Raw genomic sequence first — 27292 nt, forward strand, 5'->3', positions numbered from 1 at the left:
GTGGGATGTCCCTGGTCCTGGTCGATCCTGGTCAATTGTGGGATCCTGATGCCCCCCCCAAAGCAGCTCAACAACTTTGGCTCACCCCCCCCCAAAAAAAAGCTCAAGAACTCTGGTCAATCCAATGGGTAGATCACTGTCATTTTTTTTTTAATAGTGGGAGTAGATCGCAGTCTCTTGGAAGCTGGACAGCCCTGGTCTAGAGAATGAAGGAGGCTTTGACATCCTGGGGTTTGCCATCCTGGTAGATTGCCACATATCTATACCAATTGATCAATAAAGTTCTAGTCAAGCAAATCATTGGCATTTAACTCTATGCACCTTATTTGGGCTTTCTGTATAGCAATGCATGATTATACATTCTCAATAACCTGACACACTAACATGTGTTTTTCAAGACACATTGGCTAGGATTCACATAACCAGACCCACCACTTAGCCTTGTGCAAATGTTTCTGCTTGTGCAATGGGGCTTCCTCCCATCTTCCCCATGCTCCTCATAGGTCTGGAGAACCCCAAGGACAGCACAGGGGGGGAGGAGAGGGAGGGTTGTACTGCCTGACAAGCTGCAATGGTTGTGTTGGAGGAATTTCAACAGGGGCAAATGTAAGGTTCTGCACATAGGCAGGAAGAACCAGTTGCACAAATATAACTTGGGGGGCAGCTGGCTGGCCAGCACTACATGTGAAAAGGATCTGGGGGTCTTAACAGAGGCAAGCTTAACAGCAGTCTACAGGGTGATGAAGCAGCAAAAAAGCTAATGCTATTCTAGGCTGCATCAACAGAAGTCTAGTGCACTGGGCAGTGGAAGAAGACTCCCTCAGGAGGTGGTGGGCTCTCCTTCAGTGGAGGTTTGTAAGCAGCAGTTGGGTCTTCCATGGATGCTTTAGTTGAGATTACTGCACTGCAGGGGGTTGGACTAGATGACCCTTCCAACTCCACAATTCTGTGATTCTAAGAATTGCTGGAGGATTGCAGCACTGAATTCCACCCACAGAATTTGTCATTCATGCTTTACCCTTAAAACCTCCTTATACAATTTATTTTATTTCATTAAATTTACATACTGCTTGATTGTGAAACAACCAACCACCTCAAAGCAGTTTACAAAAAGAATAAACCATAAAATTATTGATAAAAACAGTTAATAACAACTATTCAAAACATTCAGAGGAGAAAATAAAACTAGAGATAAACTAAAAACACACAGCATCATTCTAATAGGGCAGGCTTGTCCACATAAGAGCACATTCCTTGATGTATGCAAAACCAGACCAACCCAGGCCACAGCCAGGAATAATATTTGAGCCTCTTCGGTTAGAAGGCTAATCACCCGATCAATGTCCTACTTGCTAGGCTCTTTCTCAGTTTCTGGTAGGAAGGCAATTTATTAATGCTTGGGCCATTCACATATAAGATAAATAAGATAGATAAATACAATGCAAAATCCAAGTCAAAGTATTGCATAAAGTAACATTGCTGCCTAGAATCATACATAAAACATCTTCAAAATACTATCTAAATCACATGTAGCATGTATGAAATTTACAAACTGAAATTCAATACAGATAAAAAACATTAATTATTAAAATATATTATGCTTAAATAAGCACATCCTCCAAGCATTCGACTGCCATCTCCTTAACAACTCCTGTCCAGGTTTCCATTGCTGCTACGATAAAAAGAGAGACCTTGTGGGTTACCCTACAATCTGTGTCCAACAGAAGGTAGAAAATGTTTTGTGGAATGGCATTGGATGAGTAAGAACAGATCCCAGAAATTTGGTGCTTGGTTCAGAATAAAGTGAAGCAGTTCCTCAACTTCTGGGGCCCCACAAATACACAAGCAGAGCGCCAAGGGAGTATGAGAGTGCTGACAATCATAGCTGTGGGTATTGTTTGGAAACAAAGGGCTGCAAATGCTTGCCTAAGCTTTGGAAATGTGAGCTTTGCAAGGTAAGCAGCCATTTGGTGGTCCAATTTCGAAAGTCTATATTAATTCTTAAAATTAGAATTATTAATGTTCTGTCTGGCAAGGACATTATATGTATTTTCCACCATGGAAAATATATAGAATGTCCTTGCCAGAGAAGACATTAATAATTCTAAATAATTCTAAATTTTCCAAATTCAGAGCAGAAAAATGATTGAATGGAGTAGGATATGAATAAAGCACCTTCCAATATTTTAAGTTCCAACTTTTGCAGTTTGATACCTGCTCCAAACATAACTTGGGGAATACCCTACCAGGAGACACTTTTATGATTCACCAGTATGGATGGGGAAATGGATGGGAGATCGAATGGAGGGGGAATCTACCTCTGCCCTGACCAAAGCTGAAGGAATGCCAGGTGGAAGTCTTAACAATTCCCCAGAAATGTATTTTGGAGGGCCTAGTTTAGCCCATCCTCAAATAGCCATCCTCAGACAGCCACACCGTACAGGATCTGAGCAATAACTTTACTTTGAAATATTTTCAGGGCTAGCACAACCAGATCTAAGAATTGTCCCAATTGTTCTCATAGCCACTGCTCTGATAGCTTCTAAGTGGATGCCAAGATTCTTGAATACTTGGCATTGTTCAGTTTGGTGACCATTAATAGACCATTAATAGACCAGTTCCTCAATTAGGAACAATAAACAGTTATCCGTATTAGTGGTGGCCAGTTTATAATACCACAATAGTAGGGTTGGGATTTTTTGGCCAAAGTTCTTAAGCTTTTTTCTTTTTCTTTTTTAGCAAAATTGCAAAAAAATATATGCAGTTTTAAGCTATTTTTATGGAAAGTGGGCACTGCCAACATTGGCTGCCATACCTCTGGATTTTACAGGACATTTTCCTGATTTCCATCCAGACATTGCTAGAGGCAGTGGTATTCCAGATATGTCCAGGAAATTCCAGACGTATGGCAACCCTATACAACAGGCTTCTGTCGATCAAATCAAAGACTGATGCTAAGTCGACAAAGGCAACAAGTAAGTGTTTGGTAGGTCCAGCAGTTGCTTATTGGGCGAAGAAATGCAAGACAGGCAGTGGTCAATAGTGCTTTCCCTTTTCCTAAAACCAGCCCGTTCAGGAAGGATAATGTGGTTAATAGATTTCCAGTCGTCCAATTTGTTTAGCAAATATTTACTATATAGTTTAGGATCAGATCAAATGGTACATTGTTTGGTTTTGTAGGTTCAGGTGTCTATGCCAATTCCTTTAAAAATAGAAATTAGTTTGTTTCATGTGTTCACAGTCGAATAATGAAAAATACATTTTAATAATTTAAAATTTTAAAATTACATGACATTTCAGAAATGGTGTGGAACATTTCCCCTGTGGAAATTGCTCTTTTTACTTTCAGTTCCGTAAGTCACATGTTGATGCGACAGCTATCCCCACATGCCTTTTTTTTTTTAGTGTTTAATTAGACAATCTCTTGGATCAATATTTGAGCTAGATGACAAAATAAATTGTTGGAGGAAACACACTGTCTTGAGCAAGCCTCAAAAGCCATTGAGCCAAGACAGGAAGTCCTGGCTAAAAGCCAGCGTGCTCCACGACCCCTACACCAATTTGCGCACTTCCCAGTGTGAGCAATACTTTATGGGGAACACTGAGCAATTTCCCACAGGTACTTTGTCATTGTTTTAAGGCCACAAACCATCCACTACACTCCATGTTTCCTTCTTGCCAGCTTCATTGGTTCTGCTCTAGTTATTTGCCTTTTAATCAAAGTTTGCCTATTATATAAAGTTATTTGCCTTTTAATTTTTTAAAAATGCCAAAATGGAGTAGGATCTTGGGGCCACAAATATCTTCTGTTATGCTAGATACAGGCAGTGGCGTAGCGTGGGGGGTGCCAGGGGGCCCGGCTGCACCGGGCGCAACATCTGGGGGGGGGCGCGCTCGCTGCCTCCGGAGTCGCCGAAGAGCCTCGGGCGCAGGCTGTAGCGGAGCCGCATGTCTCGCGGAACCGACGAGCTGTGCGCGCGTCCGGGCTGAAGGCGCCCGGCAGGCAGCGGCTCTCAGCGCTCGCCGCGGAGGACTCGCCAGGCAGCCCCTCTTCACAGCCCCGCCTCCGCCGGTGCTGCTGCAGCTGCTGGGCCGTTGCATTTTCCTCGCCTCTCTGCCCCCCTCCTCCTCGGGGCAAGCGGCGTCGTTTGGGCGGCAGCGCCAGCGGCAACTCGCAGGTTAGGGGTTAGGGGGGGCGCAAATTACTTGCCTTGCCCCGGGTTAGGGGGCGCAAATTACTTGCGTTGCCCCGGGTGCTGACAACTCACGCTACGCCGCTGGATACAGGCCATGGGTTAGCCAACCCTGCTTTACAAGAATAAGGGCAAGTCACTACAATTTAGTACCCACAGTGCACTTGTGGCTCTGAAGCAGATAACATGTAGCAGCTCACTGCTAAGTTCACAAGCATTTGATCTGCCAGCTTTCTGGCTTATGGCTCACACTCTTAGCCACTGTGCTACCTCAACTCTGTCAAGATGTCCATACCGTTCTCCCCTCTGGTGGGTGAGTCCCTTTCTGCTGACCACTCCCCAAGGGATTCTTCACTGCTTTCCTCTGGAGATGAAACCACTTCTAGAGAATGGTGTCCATAACAGTACAGTTCTTGATGGCCAAGGTGGTCTGGCCCCTCCATGCTTTCTCCACCCATGCAGTGAGAAAGCCACGATTCCAACTTTGACTGAGATGTAGCTTGAAGGCAGAAGTGGGAAGAAATCACAGGAGTCAGCTCCACTATGGTAGACTCTGAAGAGTCACTTCCCATTCTGCCATGATGAAAGGGGACTTCAGGGAGTGCTGTGTGAGTCTCATCCTTCATGCCTTCCACATCAAAGTGGAACTTGTCTCTGCGGGCTTTTTCCATCACTTCCCACACTACCTGTTCCAGACGACTCATAGAAGATGGTACAGCAGAAGGTCCTTGAGGCCCTCCTCGGGCGGAAGTGTACAAGCACATCGTGGAAATGGCTTTTTGCAAACGCTTGAGAGGAGGCAGAGACTCTGGCTGGGAAGGAACATTCCAAGAATCTGGGATGTCTGGGAAAGCCCAGAACAAGTGGGCAGGGGAAATCTTTTGGATGGGAGTCTTAGACACATAAGAGTAGAGGCAGAAGAAAGCATCAGCCGTTACAGCCAGAGTCTGGACTTGCTTGAACCGACCTGTGAAAGGAAGGATAGAAAGTGTCAGAGGAAAACCAGTGTAGATCCAAGAGACCCTAGCTTCCAGCTCTTCCAGGTCACATCTGTATGGCAGGGACTGTACACACCCCTGAAAACTAGGCCTGGTTTCATTTTCCTGGGTTCTAGTTTTTTTTCTGTCTTCCTCTTGCCTAAGCAAAGGCTTTTGTTTGGTCCTGTCTTCTGCTCCTGGTCCCAGTTCTACCTGCTTTCCTATGTTCTATCAAGAACAGAGGTCCTTTCCCATCACCTGCTACCTGAGCTCTTTTCAGATTTCAACCAAAGATGCCAAGGGTTGAACATGGGAGCTTCTCTACATGCTCTGAGCCTCATCCTTTGATATCACAGTCCCAGAACTGCCAGCCATGAAATACTTGTGGCACTTACTTGCTAACATCAAGCAAGGATCCTCCATCTCTAACCGTTGCACCTGGGCTCTGAGGAAGAGCTGGAAATCAATGCCCTCAGCTTGGGAGGGAACGGAGAAGAACCGAGATGGGATCCAAGATGCAGCCTGTGTCTCCTCTTGTATGAAGCCCAGGTTGCACAAGATGGTCTCAGCATCAGCTTCATAGAGATCCAGCACCTCAGAGATGCTAGGCAGAGAAGATAAGAGTGTGAATGCAGGGGTGTCCCAACTGATTACTGAACCATTTTCAGGTTATAGCTCCACAAATACACCACTAGGTATGTCTGCAAGCCCCTTTCCTTCAGAGAATAATGGGCAGCATCTGTGGGATTTCCTCACCCCCAATTTATCTTCTTCACAGCCTTGTGTGGTGAAAGAGGGTGCTTGCAATAATATTCATGGTGGTGTCTGGTAGAGAAAGCAAACACAGAGCCCTCTGTATGTTGTTGGACCATAATTCCCATCAGCCCCAGCCTGCTCAACTAACCGTCAGGGATGGCGGGAGCTGTAGTCCATGACATCCAGAGGGCACCAGGTCAGCTGCCTCCAATGTACAGACCAGAGGCTAGGTATCTCTGCTCCAATCACTGCTGGTTCGTTAGTGGTGTAGGTAGATCTTTAAGCCAGTCCAAGTCCTACACAATACGATCCATGCTTACCTGGAGTTGGTCTTGTTAGTGCTGCCTGAGAAGGCACTGGAAGTCATGCTGTGATCCAGATTGAGATGTTGGGAAGGCCAGAATGTATGTTTTTGGGACCCGCTGTGGAAGAAGAGACAGTGAAGAGACGCATCTGCATGCATACCCACATCCCTTTTGGTGTGCATGTAGGAAGACCAAAAGGGAGGGCAAGCTGGCAGTCACAGCCAGCTGCACACTTGCACAAGACTGATAGTGTGACAACACCCTACAATGTTATTAGACAAATATGCAGCCAGTATCTCATTTCAGAAATAAAACTAGAAATCTCAGCCCCCCCCCCGCTGCCCCCCCAAAAAACATTTAAATTCTGGATTTCAGATTCCTCCAAACGCTAACCTCCTTAGCTCTTGTTTCTCACCTAGGCTCAGCTCTGTCTCTGTCCAGTAGCACCATTGCTGGAAAGAAGAAAAGAAAGGTCTCTCATGAGCAAAGGATACATTGCATTCCTACGAAGAGAGCTGACGGCCAAGGAGCATATTGGCAGAGTTGCACCATCAAATTAGCATTCTTGCCACCCATCCATGGGCCATCTGGAAAGAAGGCTTGCTCACACCCCCATCAATCCTCATCACTTACCTTCTGCTCCCAGGCTAAGGTCATCTTCAAAGCTGGTTCTGTTGCTGCAGGATCCTACAGGATAACACAAATACATAGTCACCCAGAGCAAGCATCCACAGGTGGAAAAGGGACTGGGTGAGACCAAAAGGCTGAGTGGCTTTCTCTATGCAGTTTTATTATGGACATGCCACAACACAGCTCTACATGGGCAGGGCTGTGTGAAGGCTACAGTTCCACAGAAGAACAGGAAATCCAAAAAGTGTAGAATTCAGCTTCCTAAAATGCTCAGATTTTTCTTTCTTTCTAATCCCTGTGAAAATCGGCTTGCAAGTTTCCAAGCAATGCCTGCTGAAATCTCAGAAACCTAATGAGTTTCTGAATAAGATTTCCAGTGAAGGGGGGAGCAGTTTAATGCCTTGTATACCCCCTTGCTTTCCCCCTCAAATTAGTATGTATTATTGTTTAATTAACTTATGAATCACTTTTCAAAAGCATTGCAAGGCGAATTACAAGCAAACAATAAAAACAACTAAAGTAGGTTTTGAAACAATACCAGAAACAACAGTGGCTGCCTTTCAATATTTTTTAGAAAAAACATTGATGACTTCCGGTGCTTTCTGCCTTAATGGGTTCAGCTCCCACATTAGCGGAGATCATTTGCGGAGAAAAACAAGGATGATTTTGAGGGTAATTGTCCTTGCAAGTTCCCCCCAGGGCTCGGGGGGAGTGAGCTTCACCCACAGATCGTTTGGCTCTCACTCCGGCATGGAATCTTGGAGGCAGGAAGATGCTGGGTGCCAAAGCACTTTGCTTAACGGTAACTCCCTGACACAGCCATTAAGATGCAGAGGCTCTTCTATTTATTAGGGTGAAATTGACTCTAATTTACAGGCGTGTGCAGGATGGATGGGACAAGATTACAAACTGCCAAGTGAATCAGCTACTGAGTCACAATGTTTAGAACTGGAAAGATCTCCTTTGTAGAAAAATATGGTATGTGAGGGGGGAGGGGAGCCCATGTTTGCTACATAAATGATTCGGCAAACTTCCCCCTAAATGCCCAAAAACTGATAAAAAGCAAGAGAAGAAAAAGAGAGTGGGGTTATATTTATGCATTAATATGAAAATAGAACTGTGTGAGAACATTGAAATGATTTAAAGCACTGGACTTCCACTTATCACAATTTGGACTATGGGTCGAAATTACATGGGAACAGAGGAAGAGAAAGAGCAAAAAAGTGTAAGTAGAGATGCTGCGTACGACATGATCAGAACAAGAAAAATGAAGAAATGAATGGAAAAATAAACTTCTCACACAGGGAATTTACAGGATACAGAACTCCTTCTGCAGAAATAAAATTTATTAAATGTGTTAATACAAATGGAAGTCCAGAACTCTGTAGTTGTTGATAACAGACTACGATCAGGACTGAATGTAATTGGATTAATCAAGATTTCGGAAGCAGGAAGAAATAATAACTTTGCACTCCGAAACCCAGCACACAGGAAGTCACACAAATTGTATACCGTAATTGGCTCTATACTTTATATATATTTGGATATGAATTGTAATTTGACATTGGTAAAATGTAGCTGTTATTGGACTTCAATAATTGAAAATTAATAAAAAATATTTTTTTGAAAAATAGAAAAAACATTCATTGGTTGATTGATTGATTGATTGATTGATTATATTTCTGTGTTGCTTTTCATTCAAATGAATCCCCAAACAGCTTACAAACAATAAAAAAAATAGAACATCACAAATACAGCATAAATTATATAGAATAATTAACAAATCATCAATAAAAACAAGTACAACCTATAAAACACTCTTAACAAAGCATCAACTAAAAAATGAGCTAAACATCACAATTAAAGCAAAAGTAATATTATATGATTAACAAACCAATACAGCATTTATAATCTATAAAATAATATCAAAAGCATTAACAAAATAGCAACCCAAAAATAAGCTAAGAACTGTTAAGTTCATACACACATTCTCCACAGCCCCAGGGCTCATAATCTTTCACTCTGTTCAGCTCAATAACATACACATGATGCCCTTCTAAAGGTTCATGAATGAGGCTGTGTACATAACCATACATTAAAGTACATTTGAAGCACACACACCCAATAATTTTACCTATCAGAGAGCTACAATTCCCAGCACCTTTTAATAACTACATTTCCTGGGACTCTTTGTTTGGGTGTGCACACGCTCAAAATGTGCTTTAAATGTATGGTGTGTGTGTGCAGTCCAAACTTTAGCCTACCTTGCTTCATGTTTGAGAAGGCAGACCGAGCAAATAACAGAAACTGCAGCAATCACTTACCAGCATAGGCACCCGGAGCAGAGATGCTCTCTGAGAAGGGGTCCAGTGAAGAGCTGAAAGCCAGAATCAAGAGCTGCATCACTACAGCTATAGGAGTTCCTAAACCCTTTTGCCATTTCTCTCCTAGGACCTAGCCGGAACATCACAGACAATTAAGTCCCACTCAGCAAACAGTGGCACCACCAGGGCTGGTGCTGCATTAGGCAGAGCAAGGCAGCTGCCTCAGGCAGCAGATGCCAAGCTGCAGGGGATGGATAGAGCTCTGAGTGCCACCTGGCTACCCTGGGACCCCTACACTAGCCTCCTGTCCTCTAGTGCAGTGGAGGATACCGTCCATTCACTAGTGTTGAAGGAAAATCCCAGTCCAATTGGCTTCCGTATGTTCCTTGGGAGAGAGCAACATTTTGTCCTTCACCTCAGGCAGCAAAATGTCTTGAACTGGCTAAGTGCTAACCTCCAGGTCACAGATCTGAAGCCCTACAGCCCAGGAAATCCACAAATGACAATGCCAGTACTGTGTATGGAGTGAAACTCTACACCAGGTGTGAGGAACCTTTGGTCTTCCAGATATTGCTGAACTACAACTCCCATCAGGCCCAGTACACATGGCCAATGACCAGGGATGGTGGGAGTTGTAGTTCAGCAACATCTGGAGGGCCAAAGGTTCCCCCTACCTGCTCCAGACAGTCACTCTATCCTGAGTTCAAAAGTTCTAAAACCTGGGTGGGACCAAGGAGGAGCAAAGACCAGAGCCAGGTCAGTTGATGGTGGAGCCAAGGGATACAGCCTAGTATTCTTTTTTTGAGGGGGGGGCAGCTCTAGGACCTCTTTTGCTAGGCCTGATTGTAGAATGCAGAGCAAAAGCAGAATATTCACAAAAACTGGCAACTTAGAAATGAAAATATCTGAACGGGAACAATGGTTAGTACTAGATTTCTTCACTTTGAACTATGCAATTGCTCCCCACAGTGGAGCAGACATGAATAAGCTTATTTTGTGCAATGGAGGGGTGACCATTGGCTTCAGAGTCAGTACAGCACTGGTCATCAACCCCCTAGCGGGTTGCGGCCTGATCCAAGGTGGGTCACAACAGGAGCACCTAGAACCATGCTCCATATTCATTTTTTCTGGAACCATAAACCTTCTAGGTCCTGAATAGCTGTGAAGAAGCAAGAACACTCTCTTTCATCTGGGATTAACAGGCTAATCATAGGCATGTTTAATCTCCCTGCAGCTGAGATTAATGTTAGGTATGTACAGTTGAGATTCCTGCATTGCAGAGGCTTGGATTAGATGACCCTTGATGTCCCTTGCAACTCTAAAATTCTATGATATATAGGATTGGAGCCAAACTCATCTAACTGCAGCCCCTTATTTATTTGCTATATTTCTATCTGTAGAGGTGCACCAACTGATTTCTGTGGTATTTAAGCAACTATGTGTTCCATGGAGCACGATATTGGTATAGATGGATGTATACACAAATATATATGATGGCCAGTTCAAGATTATACTTCTCACACACAATGAAATTAACTGTAGTCTACGACAGTTTATGTTATGTTTCCTACTCTTTAAAGTGCCATGAAAAAAACCTCTTAGTTGATTTTGCTACAACATACCAACAAGGTATGTTGGTAAGAAATTGTTAGGTAGATGCAGTGATTTCACACATCAGACAATACAATTACTCTCGCTAGTGGGGCATCTGTAAACACACATCAGATTAAAAAGTTGATTTCACGAAAGGCAGCAAATGACATGTAGACTGTAGAAAATCTTGGAAAGCTTCATTTCAAAAGATGCATTTCCCAATCCTTGCCATCTAGAAATGTTTTATATTTAGATTCCATAAATATTCTCTCCCCCACCCATGTCGTTCCTGTGGTTTTTGAGCTTCAGATTGTCAAAATGCAATGGAAACCACAGATTTAAAAGGCAGGAAAGTAATATAGGCAGACTTTTCTTTAAAAAATTAAATCTGTGTTTTACTGTATTCCAAAGGAAACTATGTGTGTGGCTATTCCAAGGGAAAGCAAACCTTTGGTATGTCTGGGTTTAAGAAAAAGGAATTTAGTAAAGCTAGTATTGTTGTTACCCTGGGCCCCTTTGGAAGCCACACTTCCATAATGCAACAGTTACTGAAATGAAAAAGGAACGTTAGAAATCAAGGCAGAAGCTCTTGCATTATCCCCAGTAAAACTAGTGCAATGAACTGAGTGTGATTAGGAATCTATAGTTCTCCAGATGTTGCTGTACCACAACTCCCATCATCTTCGACCATTAGCTATCCTGGCTGGGGCTGATGGGAGTTTGAGCCCAAGAACCACGTGTTCTTTATCCCTGTTGCAAAGTATGTGCATATCTAAAAATGCCCCTGATTCTTGAAATCAAAATATAACTTCTGACAATGTCATGATCCTTTCGGGCGGTGACCTCCTCCATGACCTCTCTCAGGTAGACTCACCTGCATTCCTGCAGCCAGCTCTCAATCTTATTGGATGAGCTCCCTGTTGGAAACAAAGAAAAAATGCTAGGGCTCCTCACAGACTGGATAAGTTACTGTGATGATCCACATCTCTGCTGGGGCCAAATGCAGCCATCCAAGGCTTGTTAGCCAGCCTCTCAGCAAACCACACAGGCAGGATGCCTGATGTCGCCACTACATAGGCAGTAGCAAAAGAAGAGGAGAATGAGGAAGAGGAAGAACACCTGAAAGTGAGTAATGGAATGAATGTGGTTTAAACATATGAATAACTAAATGAACTCATTATTTGGTAGTCATTATGGCCCTGTGAGCCCTTATTGCTGCTGAACAGCTGCATAGCAGTGAAGGGTGCAATTTGCATAGAAGCAGGAGGAAGAATGCTTAACCCTTCCCTTCCTTCAACTTTAGCTCTACAACCACCTCCTCTAGCAGCTTTCCCTCCAGCTATCTGATTGATGTGTATACACACACACATCAAATATACAATAAAAAAGAAAAAACATACATACATACATACATACATACATACATGCATGCATGCATGCATACATACATACATAAAAAAGGAAAAGACCCCCAAAACAAACATTTTCAAATACACTTCTACATAAGGAGTACAAGCCGCCTCTGACTGCTTTTCTACATGGTTGCCTGCTGTGCTGGACCTCTTTTCTCCATGCCCAACGAATTCTGTGGGGCGCCAGAAGGCTAAAAGGGAAAAAACCGAGCCGACACTCGGCGGAAGCGGTGCACGCGCCCTCACTCACTTGGCGCAGGCCCGCTCACTTGGTGTGCTGCCTGCTGTGGCCACCACGGCAAGAAGCAGCCAGCTGAGCTGGGAGGCGCCTGCCCTCCAGCTGCTGCCCACCTCCTCCAGTCCTAAAAAAAGGTTGACAACTCTGGGAAAGGGGGGGCACCGGAGGGATCTTTGCACCACAGCGCCAGATATGCTTAAGACGGCCCTCGCTCTGACGCCAGATGTAAGCTTGGGGTGCCATTCTAGACTCTGGAACTAACAGTCTTGCACTGAACCATGGTCACGAACACTTACTTAAAAATGCAAGGAAGTCTGCCCTGTTGCATTTGCAGGCCCTCCTGCTGATTTGGCTGAGGGAGGCCCTCAACTGCTGCCACAAAGTGCCTCCTTGATAACACTACTGAGTAAGTGCAGCAGAGGGGAATGCAGCTCAAGGTGGCTATCACAGAGGAGGAAGCAGGGTGGAAGAGCACAACATCCCTTTCTAAACAGCCACATTCCTGTTTCCACCCATCGTTTATTCTTTGCACACAACCCATGTTCTGACAGACAAGGATGCGCTGCCATCCTGCCCAGTGAGACCACGTAGAAAGCAACACACCCAGAAGCTGCTGCATTCAAAGTGGGTCTCCCCCCGCCCAGAAAATGCACTTTATGTTTGCTTTGCCAGTAACATATGAGTTGCATAATGTAACATGGGTGTTATTTTATTTGTGCTGAGGGGGGGAGTGGAACTTCTGCCCATTTTCCATACTTGTAATAGAAAAAGAGAAAGTGAGAGAAAGTGGGGGAGGAAGAAGTGCAGAGGGGATATTGAAATGGCTCAGGGGAATACATGAGTGCCTGACTACACGGGGCGGGGGGGCTGACAGCTCAGTGGTGGAGCTCATGGCTTGCTTAAAAAATCTCTATAATCTCAGCTAGCAAAAGGCTAGGGTGGGGTAGTGCCCTCCAGATGTTGCTAGGCAGTTTAGCCCTGGCCAGCATGACCAATGGTGAGAACTGGAGTTCAGCAACATCTGGAGCAACTTTTGTCTCCATGGACCACTTGAAAATGCTAATGCTGGGCCACTTAATGAGTTTTCTGCCTGCTGTAGCGATTGTAATGTAACATACTAGATGCTCTGCAATTTTTAATTGTCTTTTATTGCTTCTTTTGTTTCCCTGCATATGCTATATATTTTACTGTAATGCAATTTGCATTCCATAGAATTCAAATGGCAAGGTAGTACTAGAGAGCTCAAGAAATAAAGGAAGCAATAGAGATGCAATTTAAAATCTGTATGAGTACTGAATGTCCCATGCTGTGGACCACCTGAATGAAGTTGTGGACCACTGGTAGTCCCCAGACCACAGTTTCAAATGCCCTGATTTAGAGGATGCCACAGTGGCTACCTACCCCTGAGTTAGAGAATCATCTCTAGGAGAGGTTCTTGTTGTCGGAACAAACAGGGCTGGGTTTAATGGGCTTGATGCAGGAAGAAGAAAGGCACCACGGGAAGAAAGCTCTCACCACATCACTCTGCTGAGTGTTTGCATGTGTGAGTATTGGCTCACAGCCAAAGTGATAGAAATGCCTATCAACAAATTGACTCAGTTTGTAAGTATTACTTTCTTCTTTCCCACCCATGCCCAAATGCTATTTCAGAGAGGCCGCCCACCTTTCTTTCTAAATCACCACATTAGTGTTTGTGCATTTATCTGTTCATTCATATCGTTATATGCATATGAAAAGTTTTGAAAATGGGGGGTTGAAAACAAGAAGTTTGGGGGTGACAAGCATGGGCAGACAAGCCCATCAGCACCACACACATACGGGTTCTGCATCAAACATTTTGACCTTCTATCCAAGCTCAGTTCTGGAAAGAAAATACTTATTTGGGCAGAGCACAGTGAGGTTGCTTCCAGAGCATTTCCATTTTTCTAAATATTATATTAGATGATGATGATAGATAGATGAGAGATAAATAGATGAGAGAGAGAGAGAGAGAGAGAGAGAGAGAGAGAGAGATGATAGATAGATAGATAGATAGATAGATAGATAGATAGATAGATAGATAGATAGATGATAGATAGAGATAGATAGATAGATAGATAGATAGATAGATAGATAGATAGATAGATAGATGATAGATAGAGAGATAGATGATAGATAGATAGATAGATAGATAGATAGATAGATAGATAGATGATAGAGATCGAGATAGATGATAGATGATAGATAGATAGATAGATAGATAGATAGATAGATAGATAGATAGATATAGATAGATAGATAGATATAGATAGATGATAGATAGATATAGATAGATAGATAGATAGATAGATAGATAGATAGATAGATAGATGATAGATAGATAGATAGATAGATAGATAGATAGATAGATAGATGATAGATAGATAGATGATAGATAGATAGATAGATAGATAGATAGATAGATAGATGATAGATAGATAGATAGATAGATAGATAGATAGATAGATAGATGATAGATAGATATAGATAGATAGATAGATGATAGATAGATAGATAGATAGATAGATAGATAGATAGATGATAGAGATAGAGATAGATGATAGATAGATAGATGATAGATAGATAGATGATAGATAGATAGATAGATAGATAGATAGATGATAGCGATAGAGATAGATGATAGATAGATAGATAGATAGATAGATAGATGATAGATAGATGGATGATACTGGCCCAAGGAGTTGGCCCTATTGGATCAGACCAAAAATCCATCTAATTCAGCACCCTCTTCTCAGAATAGCCACCCAGAGGCCTAAGGGAAGCCCACAAACAAAAGGATGCATCAAAGCAAGCTGTACTAAAGGAATGAAAAATTGGGTCATTGATTTCAATGGGACCCAAGTTCAGCTCACTTAGCCTATGTCAGCTTCTCCCTACCACCCCCATAAAAGATTGTATACACTGTCTGAAAGCACCTCACGCTGAAATATTATTACATAATGAGAGTAGGAGTGAATGTGTGTAAGCAGTTTTCCCACCTTGCAAGAAACCATCCTCCAAGAATGAGGGTTCAAGAGCTTTTTGGGGTGTGCAGGATGCCTCCTCGTCAGCATGGGACCCCTCTTCTTCTACAGCCACACTTGGCTTGGCCCATGCCCTCCGGCGCTCCCAGGAAGAGTGGCTCAGCCAGGAGGTGAAGTTGTTGTCCATGACTGGCAAGACCCTAGGGAAGAACAAAATGTCAGGGTGCTGAGGTCATAGGATGCTCAGCTTTGTAGCAGTTATCAATCTTCTCCACTTGGGGCAGTTTTGAGTTACTTGACTGCCTTTTCATATCCTGGGCAAGGAGTTTCTCTTCACCACCACCATCCCAGAAAGTACACTTCACAGTCAAAGAGATAGCTATGGTTCCTGGTGGAACATTCCTTCATTAGGCAAGTTGCTGAGTTGCCCAGAACAGGCAAACAACTGGAGTTTTGGTTAAAAGTTGGAGATGGACAGATCTGACCATTTTGTTTTCTCTCCATTTTCTCATCTTAAGTTTGCTTTGCACCATTTATGCAGCTAACAGATTGAGGTTCAATCCTGACAAGACAGAAGTACTGTTCTTGGGGGACTGGGGGTGTGCAGTTGTGGGGGACTCCCTGGTCCTGAAGAGGGAAACCGTGCCCCTGAAGGACCAGGTGTGTAGCCTGGGGATCATTTTGGATTCACAGCTGTCCATGGAGACATAGGTCAGTGCTATGTCCAGGGCAGCTGTCTACCAGCTCCATTTGGTACAGTGGCTCAGACCCTACCTGCCTGCAGACTCTCTCACCAGAGTGGTGCAGGCCCTAGTTATCTCCCACTTGGACTACTGCACTGCACTCTACGAACAATGGGCACCCAAACAGCAGCATCAGGATAGCTCTTTCAGGATGATGGTTATGTTTCTGGAATGATCTTGAGCAGAGAATCCCAATCCACCCCCAAGGGGGAGATCAATCCTGCATGAGGCCTCCCTATTCCAAAGGGCTACAGCAATGATGGAGAACTTGCAGCCCTCCAGCTGCTGTTGGTCTCCGGTTCTCTTCAGAGCCAGCTAGGGTTGGGCAAATATGTCACTTTCAGCTCCTCTGAGTTTTTCATCTTTCTAGCTCTGTTCTCTGCATTTCTTCATCAGCTGCATTTTTGTGTGGGTTTCAGTTTGCATGTTGTTTCTGGAAAGGCAAGTTTCCCAAGTTTGTCTTTCCATGCAAACTGAATCTCATTTATCCCTGTCCCTAGCCCCCAACACCATCGGGAGAGTCACAGGTTCCCCACCTAAGAGGAGTGGTAGCTCAAGTCTTCCTCTTTGGGGTGATTTAGTTTTTCAAGGCATGCCCCAGTAGGACGTGTTGAATTTTTCAACTTTCAAATTCCTAAAATGAGGGATGCAAAGAAGTTGTAGCATGACTTGGGCATTTAAAATATATTTTGGTTAAATTAATATAATTTTGCTTTTCTTGGTAAGTAAAATGTGTGTAAAATTGCACTGAAATCATTAAAAATGATTCCAGAGTACTTGCAGTTATATTAGCTCTATAAGGCTCTTTGAAGGGACGCGGGTGGTGCTGTGGGTTAAACCACAGAGCCTAGGACTTGCCGATCAGAAGGTTGGCAGTTCGAATCCCTATGACGGGGTGAGCTCCCATTGCTCAGTCCCTGCTCCTGCCCACCTAGCAGTTCAAAAGCACGTCAAAGTGCAAGTAGATAAATAGGTACCGCTCCAGTGGGAAGGTAAATGTCATTTCCGTGCGCTGCTCTGATTCACCAGAAGCTGCTTAGTCATGCTGGCCACATGACCCAGAAGCTGTACGCCGGCTCCCTCAGCCAATAAAGCGAGATGAGTGCCGCAACCCCAGAGTCGGTCATGACTGGACCTAATGGTCAGGGGTCCCTTTACCTTTACCTAAGGCTCTTTGAACACTCCCCAAATGACATCCCACACCAGGCCTGTTTCACGCTCCCTTCTAGTACTTTTGTCTGGCTAAAACACACCATTGAACTGTAATACAGAGGTACCTCGGGTTACATACGCTTCAGGTTACATACGCTTCAGGTTACATACGCTTCAGGTTACAGACTTCACTAACCCAGAAATAGTACCTCAGGTTAAGAACTTTGCTTCAGGATGAGAACAGAAATCATGCAGCAGCAGCATGGCGGCAGTGGGAGGCCCCGTTAGCTAAAGTGGTGCTTCAAGTTAAGAACAGTTTCAGGTTAAGAACGGACCTCTGGAACGAATTAAGTACTTGACCCGAGGTACCACTGTAATGCCTTTGTCTTGTCTGGGTGGAAGGAGGAGAGAAATGGATGTGTAAAAACCTCTGATCTCAAGGTCATGGGGTCCATGGCAAAAAAATGTACATTGCAGGGGACTGGATTAAATGACCCTTGTGGTCCCTTCCAACTCTGTGATTCTATTATTATTATTATTTAGCATTACATGACATTTTCAGAAGGTAAAATTAAAATTCTTTGGTTGTCCTAAAGCAGTTTATGTGCTTCTTTGTCAAATGTAAATTTATGAAGCTAACCATTATCCAGTCATAAAAATAATAGCAGATTTGAATTCCTCATCCTCAAAAAAATATTTTAAGACCTCTTGCTGAATAAATTAGCAAAACTTAAGTTTTACCCCCTAAAATGACATGCCTATCCCTTCTTGTATGTCACAGTTTGGGCTTTATTTGCTTTGGCTGAGGAGCTGTGACTCGATTCTGCCCTGACTTCCAGATGGGACTTCTGGGAAGTAAGTGTTCTTCTGAGCATTTGAAGTTGGGTTTGTTTTTTGTTTCCGTGCCAAGACCACTTGCACTGGATGTCATGTGAGCCATCTCCAGGAGAGTGAGGAGCAGAGCTGTTATCACAAGCTGCACTCGCGGCCACAAGAGGCTGGTTTCCTCCTTGCGGTTTGAGCTTCTATCAGCAGACCATCAAAAGAGCCTGCAATGGTTAGAGTGGGTGGTGGGACAAGCCAAGTTTCATTTACCGAACTAGATGTGACGTTTGTCATGTAGGCTGCCTTCTGTCATGTTGTTTCTTAACAAATGAGCTGATGTGGAGGTGGGAGTAGACTAGATCAGGACGCCCCTGCATGGGAGAAAGGGACTTTAACCCCATGTCTCAGCTGTGGTCCCCATCAGAATTCCACACTCCCTGCCCCACCAGGGCTGCTTTTTGCAATTCAAGGGAAGCTTCCATTAGTGCCAATGGGCAGAGTCATCCTCTTGCAAATGGAAACATAGGAAGAGTTGCCATATGCTAAGTCAGCCCACTGGAAACTCTAGCTCAGTAATGTCTTCACTGTCATAGGTTCTCCAGGATTTGAGGCAGCTCTACTTGGATACACTGGGGATTTTTAAATAAAGTGAATGATAGAAAGACACTGTTAAATATCTGGTCCTCTCCCATCTGGGAAACCAAATCTGAGAGGTACTGCCTCCCGGGAACTTCTAACCAATCTGAGAGGGTGCAGACCTGGGTTTCTTTAGCATCATTCATCTCATTAAGGACGTGAAAGGCACAGCAGTGAGCACATCCTACATTGAAAAGTGCTTGTAGTTCACAGGAGAGAAAGAGATGGCAAGCAGGGGAAGACATTTTGAAATCTGAAGACATTCCCTGGTGCAGCTAGAAGAGAAGGGCTAGAGCTCCTCCGAGAGAGTCTGTATTGGAAGGGAAAGGGCTGTGGCTCAGCAGCAGAGCATCTGCTTTTGCATGCAGAAGGTCCTTGGATCAATCCCCAGCATCTCCAGGTAGGGCAGGGAAAGACCTATCTAAAATCCTGGCGAGCCCCTGCCAGTCAGGGCAGACGACACACAACTAATTGGACCACTGCCCTGACTCAGTAGAAGGCAGCTTCTTACGTTCTTTCCTGCCTCTCTAGTCCTTCCAGGGCTCTGGCACATGGCAATTTATTGTGAACTCAGCGCTGCTCATGCATGCCACTTCTGTGCAGCATAAAAACAGAGAGGTTTTTAATATTTGAGGTTTTCTATGTTTTAATATTTTGTGGGAAGCTGCTCAGAATGACTGTGGCAACCCAGTCAGATGGCTGGGGCATATTATTATTATTATCATTATTATTATTATTATTATTCACCCAACACCATATTTTCCCATTTATTCCTGGTTTGCCATTTCCATGGAAAAGCCAATAAGTTCTTTTAAAACCCTGCTGAAATGATAAATCTAGGTTATTTCTTTTTTAATCATTATGAGTTTGTTCTGAACTGCATTAATTGTTTATTGAAATATTTGTTTTTGCTTTACTGATATGGTAGTGTGTGTGTGTGTGTGTGTGTGTGTGTGTGTACATATGTAACCTTATATTGGATAGAAACATTGTTTGCTCCTTTTTAAAGCTTTGTTATTATTTTGAGCCACTTTCAGCTCCATATTATTGCTGAAAAGTGGTATACAAATATTAAATCAAAATCACATCACATTTTGGGGTGTTTATGAGATGGCATTGTGATGAAAACCGTGAATCAACTGAATCAACAATAAACTGCCACATAAAAACATCCCCCCTCAAGAGCATTCTCTTTCTCCATTTGCAGCCCACTCCCATCCCTCCCTATTGCTCTCCTCCATCACCTCCTTCTCAATATCCTCCTCATTCCCATTCCATATCACCTCCACTCCTTCCCTCACCTCTGTTCAGAGGATGCTGTCAGAATTAAGCCTGACTGTTCAGAAGCAGGTCACAGCCTGTGAGTGACAGGGCCGCAACTTAATTCGTCGGCTGCTGCTACTTACCCGGCCCTGGGGAGAGCATGCTGGGTTCTAAGGTGAGCCCCTGGTGAATCTGGCATCGCGCTCTGCATCTCAGCTGCCCAGGGTAGGACTATTGGAGGCCCTTGCCCATTCCTGCCCCTCTCCCCACCTCACCCAATCTGCGTCAGCAGAGACTGGAGGAAGCTGATCTGTTTTCAAGAGGAAACTTTCAAGCTCATCTCTTTTGTTTTGTTTTTTCTCATGAAAACCTCAAACGGTGGCTCACATCCGGCTCTCACCCACCCCGTGAGGGAAAAGCTTAATGGGCTGCTGAGTGAAAGCGGTAAAAGAGGCAGCAACGTACTGGCCTCTTAGGCTTGGCCTGGAATTATTTATTCATTCTCTCTCTCTCTCTCTCTCTCTCTCTCTCTCTCTCCTTACTACTTGCCCTTTTCTGTGCAGTCTTGAACGCTATGCTTGCTTGCTTGTTTAAAATAGTTCACCATGCTTCATTGTGGTGTCAACAGTGGAACAAACAGTGGTGGACTCTCCTTCCTTTGAAGTTTTAAAGCAGAGGCTGGATGACCACCTGCCCTGTATGATCTAGTTAAGATTTCTGCATGGTAGGGGCTGGACTAGATGACCCTCAGGGTCCCTTTCAATTCTATGATTATATGATTCCATTATCAAAATAATGTGACATGAAAGCAGTTTGCACACAGTATATAAATGCAATATATATTGAACAAACTCAACTATGCACATCAGACTAAAAAAACGCCACCCATAAAACTGAAGAACATATACAAATGGAAAGAACAAGCTTTGTCTTGGGAAGGGCCGTATAGCTCAGTGGCAGAGCATCTGCCTTGCATGCAGAAAGTGTAGACAATACTGGGCATAAGGGTATCTGTGTCCCTGTGTCTTTGGAATGTGGCAATCAGAACTGTGCATGCATATAATTAAAAGGAGAAGCTGGGTGTGATGGTGCCAGAGTTTCATGTAACTCACAGCTACCTTTCACCATCTGCCTTGAAAATATTGGGAATGCCTGTAAACGACAGGTTGATTCCTCAATTTCCTTCCTGGAAATTGCCCTTTGCTTGGCCTTGGGCTGGTCACTCCTCCTTAGTCTCAGTTCTCCATCTACAAAATGGGAAAAACACAGATTTTGTAGGATCGTTGATATGGGAATGAAATTGAGATGTAATTAGAGAATGAAAAGTACTATAAAGCCAATCCTGACCATAGTAATACCTCAGTGGTGCCCAAAGCACTGCAATGCACACACCTTGACAGGTTCCCTGCAAGCCAGGCCCATATTCCTGTGGCCACGACATCACATTTACAGGTGAGTTTAAGTATCTCAAAAGACAGTTTTCTGTGAAAATTTTGCAGGTGCGCAGAACAGTGGTCCAGACAACAGCATAATCTCCTTCTCTGCCTGGCAGACGCCTTCTTAGAATCTCTGTCTTAGAAAGAGCTTTTTGCTTGTTGAGTGAGGTGTTTTCCATGAATTGTGAACCTTGACATCTCCCCCTCCTGACAGGAATATGGCAAAGGGTTCCAGGCAAGACATACATTCCTTCTTCTCCCCAGAATACAATCTTTTCCTGAGGATGAAAACAAGAGAGTCGTGAGGTGTTGCAAGATGTTCAAAGCCTTGAGCTGTAACTGTGGAAGGTTGCCAGCTGACCCAAAGAGAACTGCCAGCAACTTGACTAGCAGCTTGACCTGCAGAAATAAAACAGATGGAGCTTTTCAGGGCATGAAGATAATAACAATCACTTGCAGCTGCAAGCACATCTGAGAGCCAGTGTGGTGTATATATTTGGTGTTAACCGCCCTGAGCCCAGTCTTGGCCAGGAAGGGCGGGGTATAAATTATTATTATTATTATTATTATTATTATTATTATTATTATTATTATTATTATTATTATTTAGTAGATATTTTATTGTTGTAGGACTATTTATAAACCACCAACTCATAAAAAATAAATTTGGGTAGGTAGGTCTGACACAGCCAAAATAAATAAAAAAATTAAAAAATTGTCCAGTAGCACCTTAGAGACCAACTAAGTTTGTTCTGGGTATAAGCTTTTGTGTGCATGCATCTGAAGAAGTGTGCATGCTCATAAAAAATAGTGAGACTGCATAAAACAAAATAATTAAACCAGCATAACGCTATCATTAAACTATAACATTGTAATAATACAGAACAAATGATTGACAGTAAAGCAGATTAATCCTTAAAAAAATGCTTGGCAAAACAAACACATTTTCAGTAGGCAACATCAGATTGCAGGTGCCTTTCTAATTTCCCTAGGAACAGTGCTTGTGGTAGAGCACCAGACTCTTAATATCCGGGTCGTGGGTTGGAGCCCCACATTGGCAAAAGAGATCTGCATTGCAGGATGTTGGAGTAGATGATCCCCCCCCCCGACTCTTCTAACTCTACAAGTCTATGATTCCAGGAAATTACTGGTGCTTCTGCATGAAGAACATTGGTGAATAAAAGTACCTGTATGAACAGTTTTAGTCACTAGGTGGCAATGGATGTACTGCTATTGGAGAGAAGTCAGGCGTTAGTTTCCTATTACTGTCAGAGAGAAAAAAAATCCTTACCTGACATCCTGACTGGTGTGACCTCTAAGCTACCCATGACGTGACAGAAGAGGAATGTGGGAAGGTCCCTAGCGCACTGACAGAGCAGAGTCCTTGGTTCAATCCCTGTTTGATGTCATCTTGTGTTTTAATTTGTTGGAAGTTAGGGTGGGGAACCAGGCTGAGAATGAGGTTGGGGGTGGAATACAACAAGCCTTTCAGTCAAAGACGTCAGAGGGACACCAACTTGTGATAGCCAGAGTATGAAACTCTTCATCCATTACAATGGCTAAAGGCAGTTATCCACTAGCTAAATTGACTGCTAGGAGGTGGCATTGTAAATACATGGTAAAAGGTAAAGGTACAGGGACCCCTAACCGTTAAGTCCAGTCGCAGACGACTCTGGGGTTGCGGCACTCATCTCGCTTTACATGCCGAGGGAGCTGGCATTTGTCCGCAGACAGCTTCCGGGTCATGTGGAAACGCCGTTTACCTTCCCGCTGGAGCAGTACCTATTTATCTACTTGGCATGCTTTCAAACTGCTAGGTGGGCAAGAGCTGGGACCGAATAACGGGAGCTCACCCCGTCACGGGGATTCAAACTGCCAACCTTCTGATCGGCAAGCCCATGAAATAAATAAATTACCAGCTTGCTGGCTCAGCAGCTGTGGAGATTCCCAGGCTGGGCATTTCCAAAACGATGTTCTATAATGAATAGCCAGAGCTAAATCCAATTTGAAAGAGAGTGGCAGAAGCCCTAAGCTGTGTGTTCCACTTTTGAAATGGCATCTTAAATGCATTTTCATCAATAATTGACAATCCCTGGGTGGGAGCTGTACAGGACCTGGTTACACTGTGCGGCAAATGGAGAGAAGTAGTATGAATGCCAGGCCAGGCTCTTTGCACATGCTTTTGTTGTTGTTGTTCAGCAATGGGCTGGAAAGGTCTTGTTTTAACCAAGGATGCTTTTCAGAATCATGAGAGCAGGCACTGCACTAGGGCTCAGGTAGGAGTATGGTGCTGAACTTTACAAGACAATCCCATTGGCCACTCACTTGGATGGGTAATTTTGCTGCAAATCTGTGCCTTGCTGGAGTGTGTGTGTGCAGCATGGAAGGCATGTGCAGCAGGCAAGGCATAAGTGAAGCAGGGAAAAGCCCTTTGACTGCAGGGATTTGTACCAGGAACTATCTAGACATAAGTCAGTTTGTTCACAGATCTGCTGCACAGGGTCTAGTAGCCCCAGAGATGGAGGAGGAGAAATGAGAGCTGAAAGGGACAGATCATCCTATCATCATCCAACTCTCTCCCCTTTGCTGTCCCAGACTCAGTAACATCCCATATTCCAGGCCTGAAGCTGTCAGGATGCTTTCTTCTGACCCAGTTAGTTCGCCAGCCAAAACTAAAAAAAGAAAGAAAAACACCCAACCTTCCAAGATGTGTAAATTAGTGATGAAGCTGGTGATTTAAAGCTGCAATGAGCTTCTTCTGCTTGGTGGGGAAGTCTCTCTGCAGCAATGTCTCTCAGCCATTGAGGTGTAGCCTGAAAGCAGATGATGGTAATAAAGCGAAGCGGAGCTGCAGCTGGACACCCTGCCTGGATGGGAGATGGGCAAGAGCTCCCCAAGGAAAATGATGTAAATGCAATCAGTAAATGTGGTGTGGTGTCAGAGTCATTCTCCCCACCCCACATGCATACAAGATGCTGTATACACTATAAACAATTTAATTCATGTATAAGCAGTGTACACCCTTCAAAGAAAATCCTCTCCACAAGGAATACTGGGAACTGTAGTTTGTGAAGGGTGCTGAGAACTGTTAGTATGCCCCTCAGCCCCAGCACCCACAGCAAACTACATTTCCCAGGATTCCTTGGGGGAGGAGCAAGTAGGGCTTTAACTGCATGGTGTATATGCAACAGAGCTGGCCCACTCATAAGGCTGGGTCAGGCGGATGCCTCAGACAGCGCCCTCCAAGGGGCATCACCACCACCACCACCCCAGCACTGCCGCCAGTCTCCCCGGCCTCTAGGGTCACAGAGCAACCAGCAGCAAAGCTCTGTGGAATGCCTCCCTCCTGCCAAGTTGGCGCAACAACATATCTAAAAACATAAAACATCAAGTGTTAAAAACGTCCAGATGCAGGGCTGCCTTCAGGTGTCTTCTAAAAGTTGTGTAATTCTTTAACTCCTTGACATCTGATGGAAGGGCGTTCCACCACTACCAAGAAGGCCCTCTGCCTGGTTCCCTGTAGCTTCGCTTCTCGCAGTCTGGGAACCAGCAGAAGACCTTCAGAGGAGGACCTCAGTGTCCAGGCTAAATGATGGGGGTGGAGATGCTCCTTCAGGTATACTGGGCCAAGGCCGTTTAGGGCTTTAAAGGTCAGCACCAACACTGGTAGATTAGACCAGTAGTCTTCACCCCTTTCAGACACAAGGATCCATTTTCAACACTTTCAGGCATAGGACCCACTTTTAATAGCTACACTGGGAATATATTTTATTGCAAGTTATTTATTGCTGTGAGCACATTAACCCCAAACACTCTCTGAAACCAATGACTAACCCAGTCAAGGAGATTAACATTTCCCGTAGGGTGACAAAGCCTCAAAAGCCATACTGTCGTAAGTATAGGTCTATTGTCTTGACATTACAGTATATGTGACCAACAAAAATATCAGGTGTATGTCTGGTACCACTCTCCTGCTCCATCAAATCAAGGAGCACCCATGTCCTCAAACATCACACAACACTATGTCTCCACCACCACCACCTCTGCACTTTATCACATCGGTTGCCACTAGAAGGGAGTGGCACCAAGTAAAACACAAGGGTTTGTCAGGACCACAAACCAGGCAACTGGTTTGTTTCAAAGGTGCCTGCACCAGCTCTATAAATGTCTTGGTGGGAGAGACCCAGCCCCTGTGCTTTGTAAAGAGGTGCACAGGGCTAGAACAGCTCACCAGATGAATGGCCTCCTGATCTCTACCAGCTGCCTGAGGCATAAAGGGGAAGAAGTAAAGACATATACAAAAAGAGGATCACTGTGGACTCTTGGATTGTTTGATGTGCTGCCATTATGCGGCTTGACAAATTGTGTGTTTTATTATTCTGGAGCACCAAAATTTTAATGCAGAAAATATATAGGATTGGTGCAACTGCCAATGTTACTAGTATTAATAATCATAGCAATTAGAATAATACCAATGAATGTTGCAGTCTATGAGTGATAAAGCTGCCTGTGTGAACTGGCTCCAGGTATCATTGCCGGCAATTGAGTTGCTGGCAGTATTCTCCACTAGAGGGCCTTCTGGCTCCTTCTAATTCTTTGACTCAAACCCCCAAACTTCCGCCAACCTATCTGGAGCTGCTGACCAAGACACATTTCATCATGTTTTTGGAGGGATACCTAAGAAGTTTTTGTGTGAAAACTAAAGCATGAATGAAGCAAAAGCATGTCTCATTCACAAGACTGGAAACATAGGGATCTCAAAGGTGCACTTATCAGGAAACTGAGACTAATAGCAGCCTGTCAAGTGTGCCCTATTTGGTGTCCAGTCCAGGTTTGCTGTCTTATAATATATGGAACAAGTCATAGCTTACGATGAAGGATGAGTATCAAGAGATTGCATCAATGGCTCTTTAAAGTAAGAGATTTTGCCATACACTTACAATACTGCCAGTTCTGTTTGTGCTGTTTATTCCCGCAATCAGCTGTCTTTGCCTTTTGTACTTGTAATTCAACCTGACCTTTTCCACAGGACTCTCAGTTGTTATATGAGACATATCAGCATCCATTTACTGAAGCCAGCGTGCACCTGAACACTGGATGATGTTGCCAAAAGGCAAAACAAACCTTTCAAGAATTTTCTCTTGCTCCCATCTCACATGTAAGAGGCTGAGAGGCTGAACCCCATGCATTCATGTTCTGAAAGGTTTCTCATTGTGGGCCTTCCTGGCTGCTGCAGTCACAGGAAGGGAAACTCAGAGCAGCTTCACAGAGTGAACTTTGGCCATAATACACCACAACTTGGACCAAATAATTGGTTCAGGGATGTAGGGGCAGAGAAGGTAGCACCTTGGGGGTCTGAATACCCCCCAAGTTTGGCTGAAGCTCAGTTGAAGGGGAAAGGTACAATAGAGCAGAACTCCCATCAGCTCTAGCCAGCATGGGAAATAGGGGTGATGGGAGTTGTAGTCCAACACCTACTGGACAGTGCCATGTTGGGTACCCTTTAGCAAGATAATTTGCTGTTGTCCTGGCTATTGATGCTGGTATCTCAAACCACATCAGAGGGCAGCAGGCTGAATAAGCCAGCACACCAGCTACCCAAGATCCCTTGCTTAGTGCATTGGTGCACCCTTGCTAAATGGCACTGAGCAACATAGAAGTGTAAAGGTCCAAGCTAGATCGTTTCACCTTTAAGTGCCTGCCTCCTTTTAGTTCTTGAATGATGCCTACCCTGGAGCTGTCCCTGGTCCTGGAAGGGAAAGCAGGAGGAGCAGTCATAGTAAAAAGAGGAAAGGTTTGCTATTGCT

General features: G+C 44.1%; 2 protein-coding genes across 3 annotated transcripts in view; one reads left to right on the forward strand and one right to left on the reverse strand.

The window, feature by feature from the left end:
• The window catches only part of LOC310699149 (histone H2B 5-like), a 960349-nt gene that overhangs the window by 614534 nt on the left and 318523 nt on the right, over nucleotides 1-27292 (forward strand). The window lies entirely within an intron of this gene.
• Nucleotides 1024-20349, reverse strand: LOC310699045 (protein TESPA1-like). 2 transcript variants are annotated; one of them, XM_083486694.1, is made up of 10 exons: nucleotides 20193-20349; nucleotides 15446-15630; nucleotides 11653-11695; nucleotides 9186-9238; nucleotides 6865-6918; nucleotides 6647-6683; nucleotides 6247-6348; nucleotides 5566-5774; nucleotides 4274-5160; nucleotides 1024-3814 (listed from the first exon to the last, which is right to left on the reverse strand). In XM_083486694.1, the coding sequence occupies exons 1-9, from the start codon at nucleotides 20258-20260 to the stop codon at nucleotides 4460-4462; spliced, it is 1452 nt and encodes a 483-aa protein (XP_083342820.1). In that variant the 5' UTR covers nucleotides 20261-20349; the 3' UTR covers nucleotides 1024-3814; nucleotides 4274-4459. The 2 variants fall into 2 exon arrangements, with proteins under 2 accessions (XP_083342820.1, XP_083342821.1); XM_083486695.1 differs by having other exon boundaries at nucleotides 20088-20258.

Source organism: Podarcis liolepis (assembly GCF_965112155.1).
Source record: "Podarcis liolepis genome assembly, chromosome: 2".
In the NCBI taxonomy this organism is placed as follows: Eukaryota; Metazoa; Chordata; class Lepidosauria; order Squamata; family Lacertidae; genus Podarcis; species Podarcis liolepis.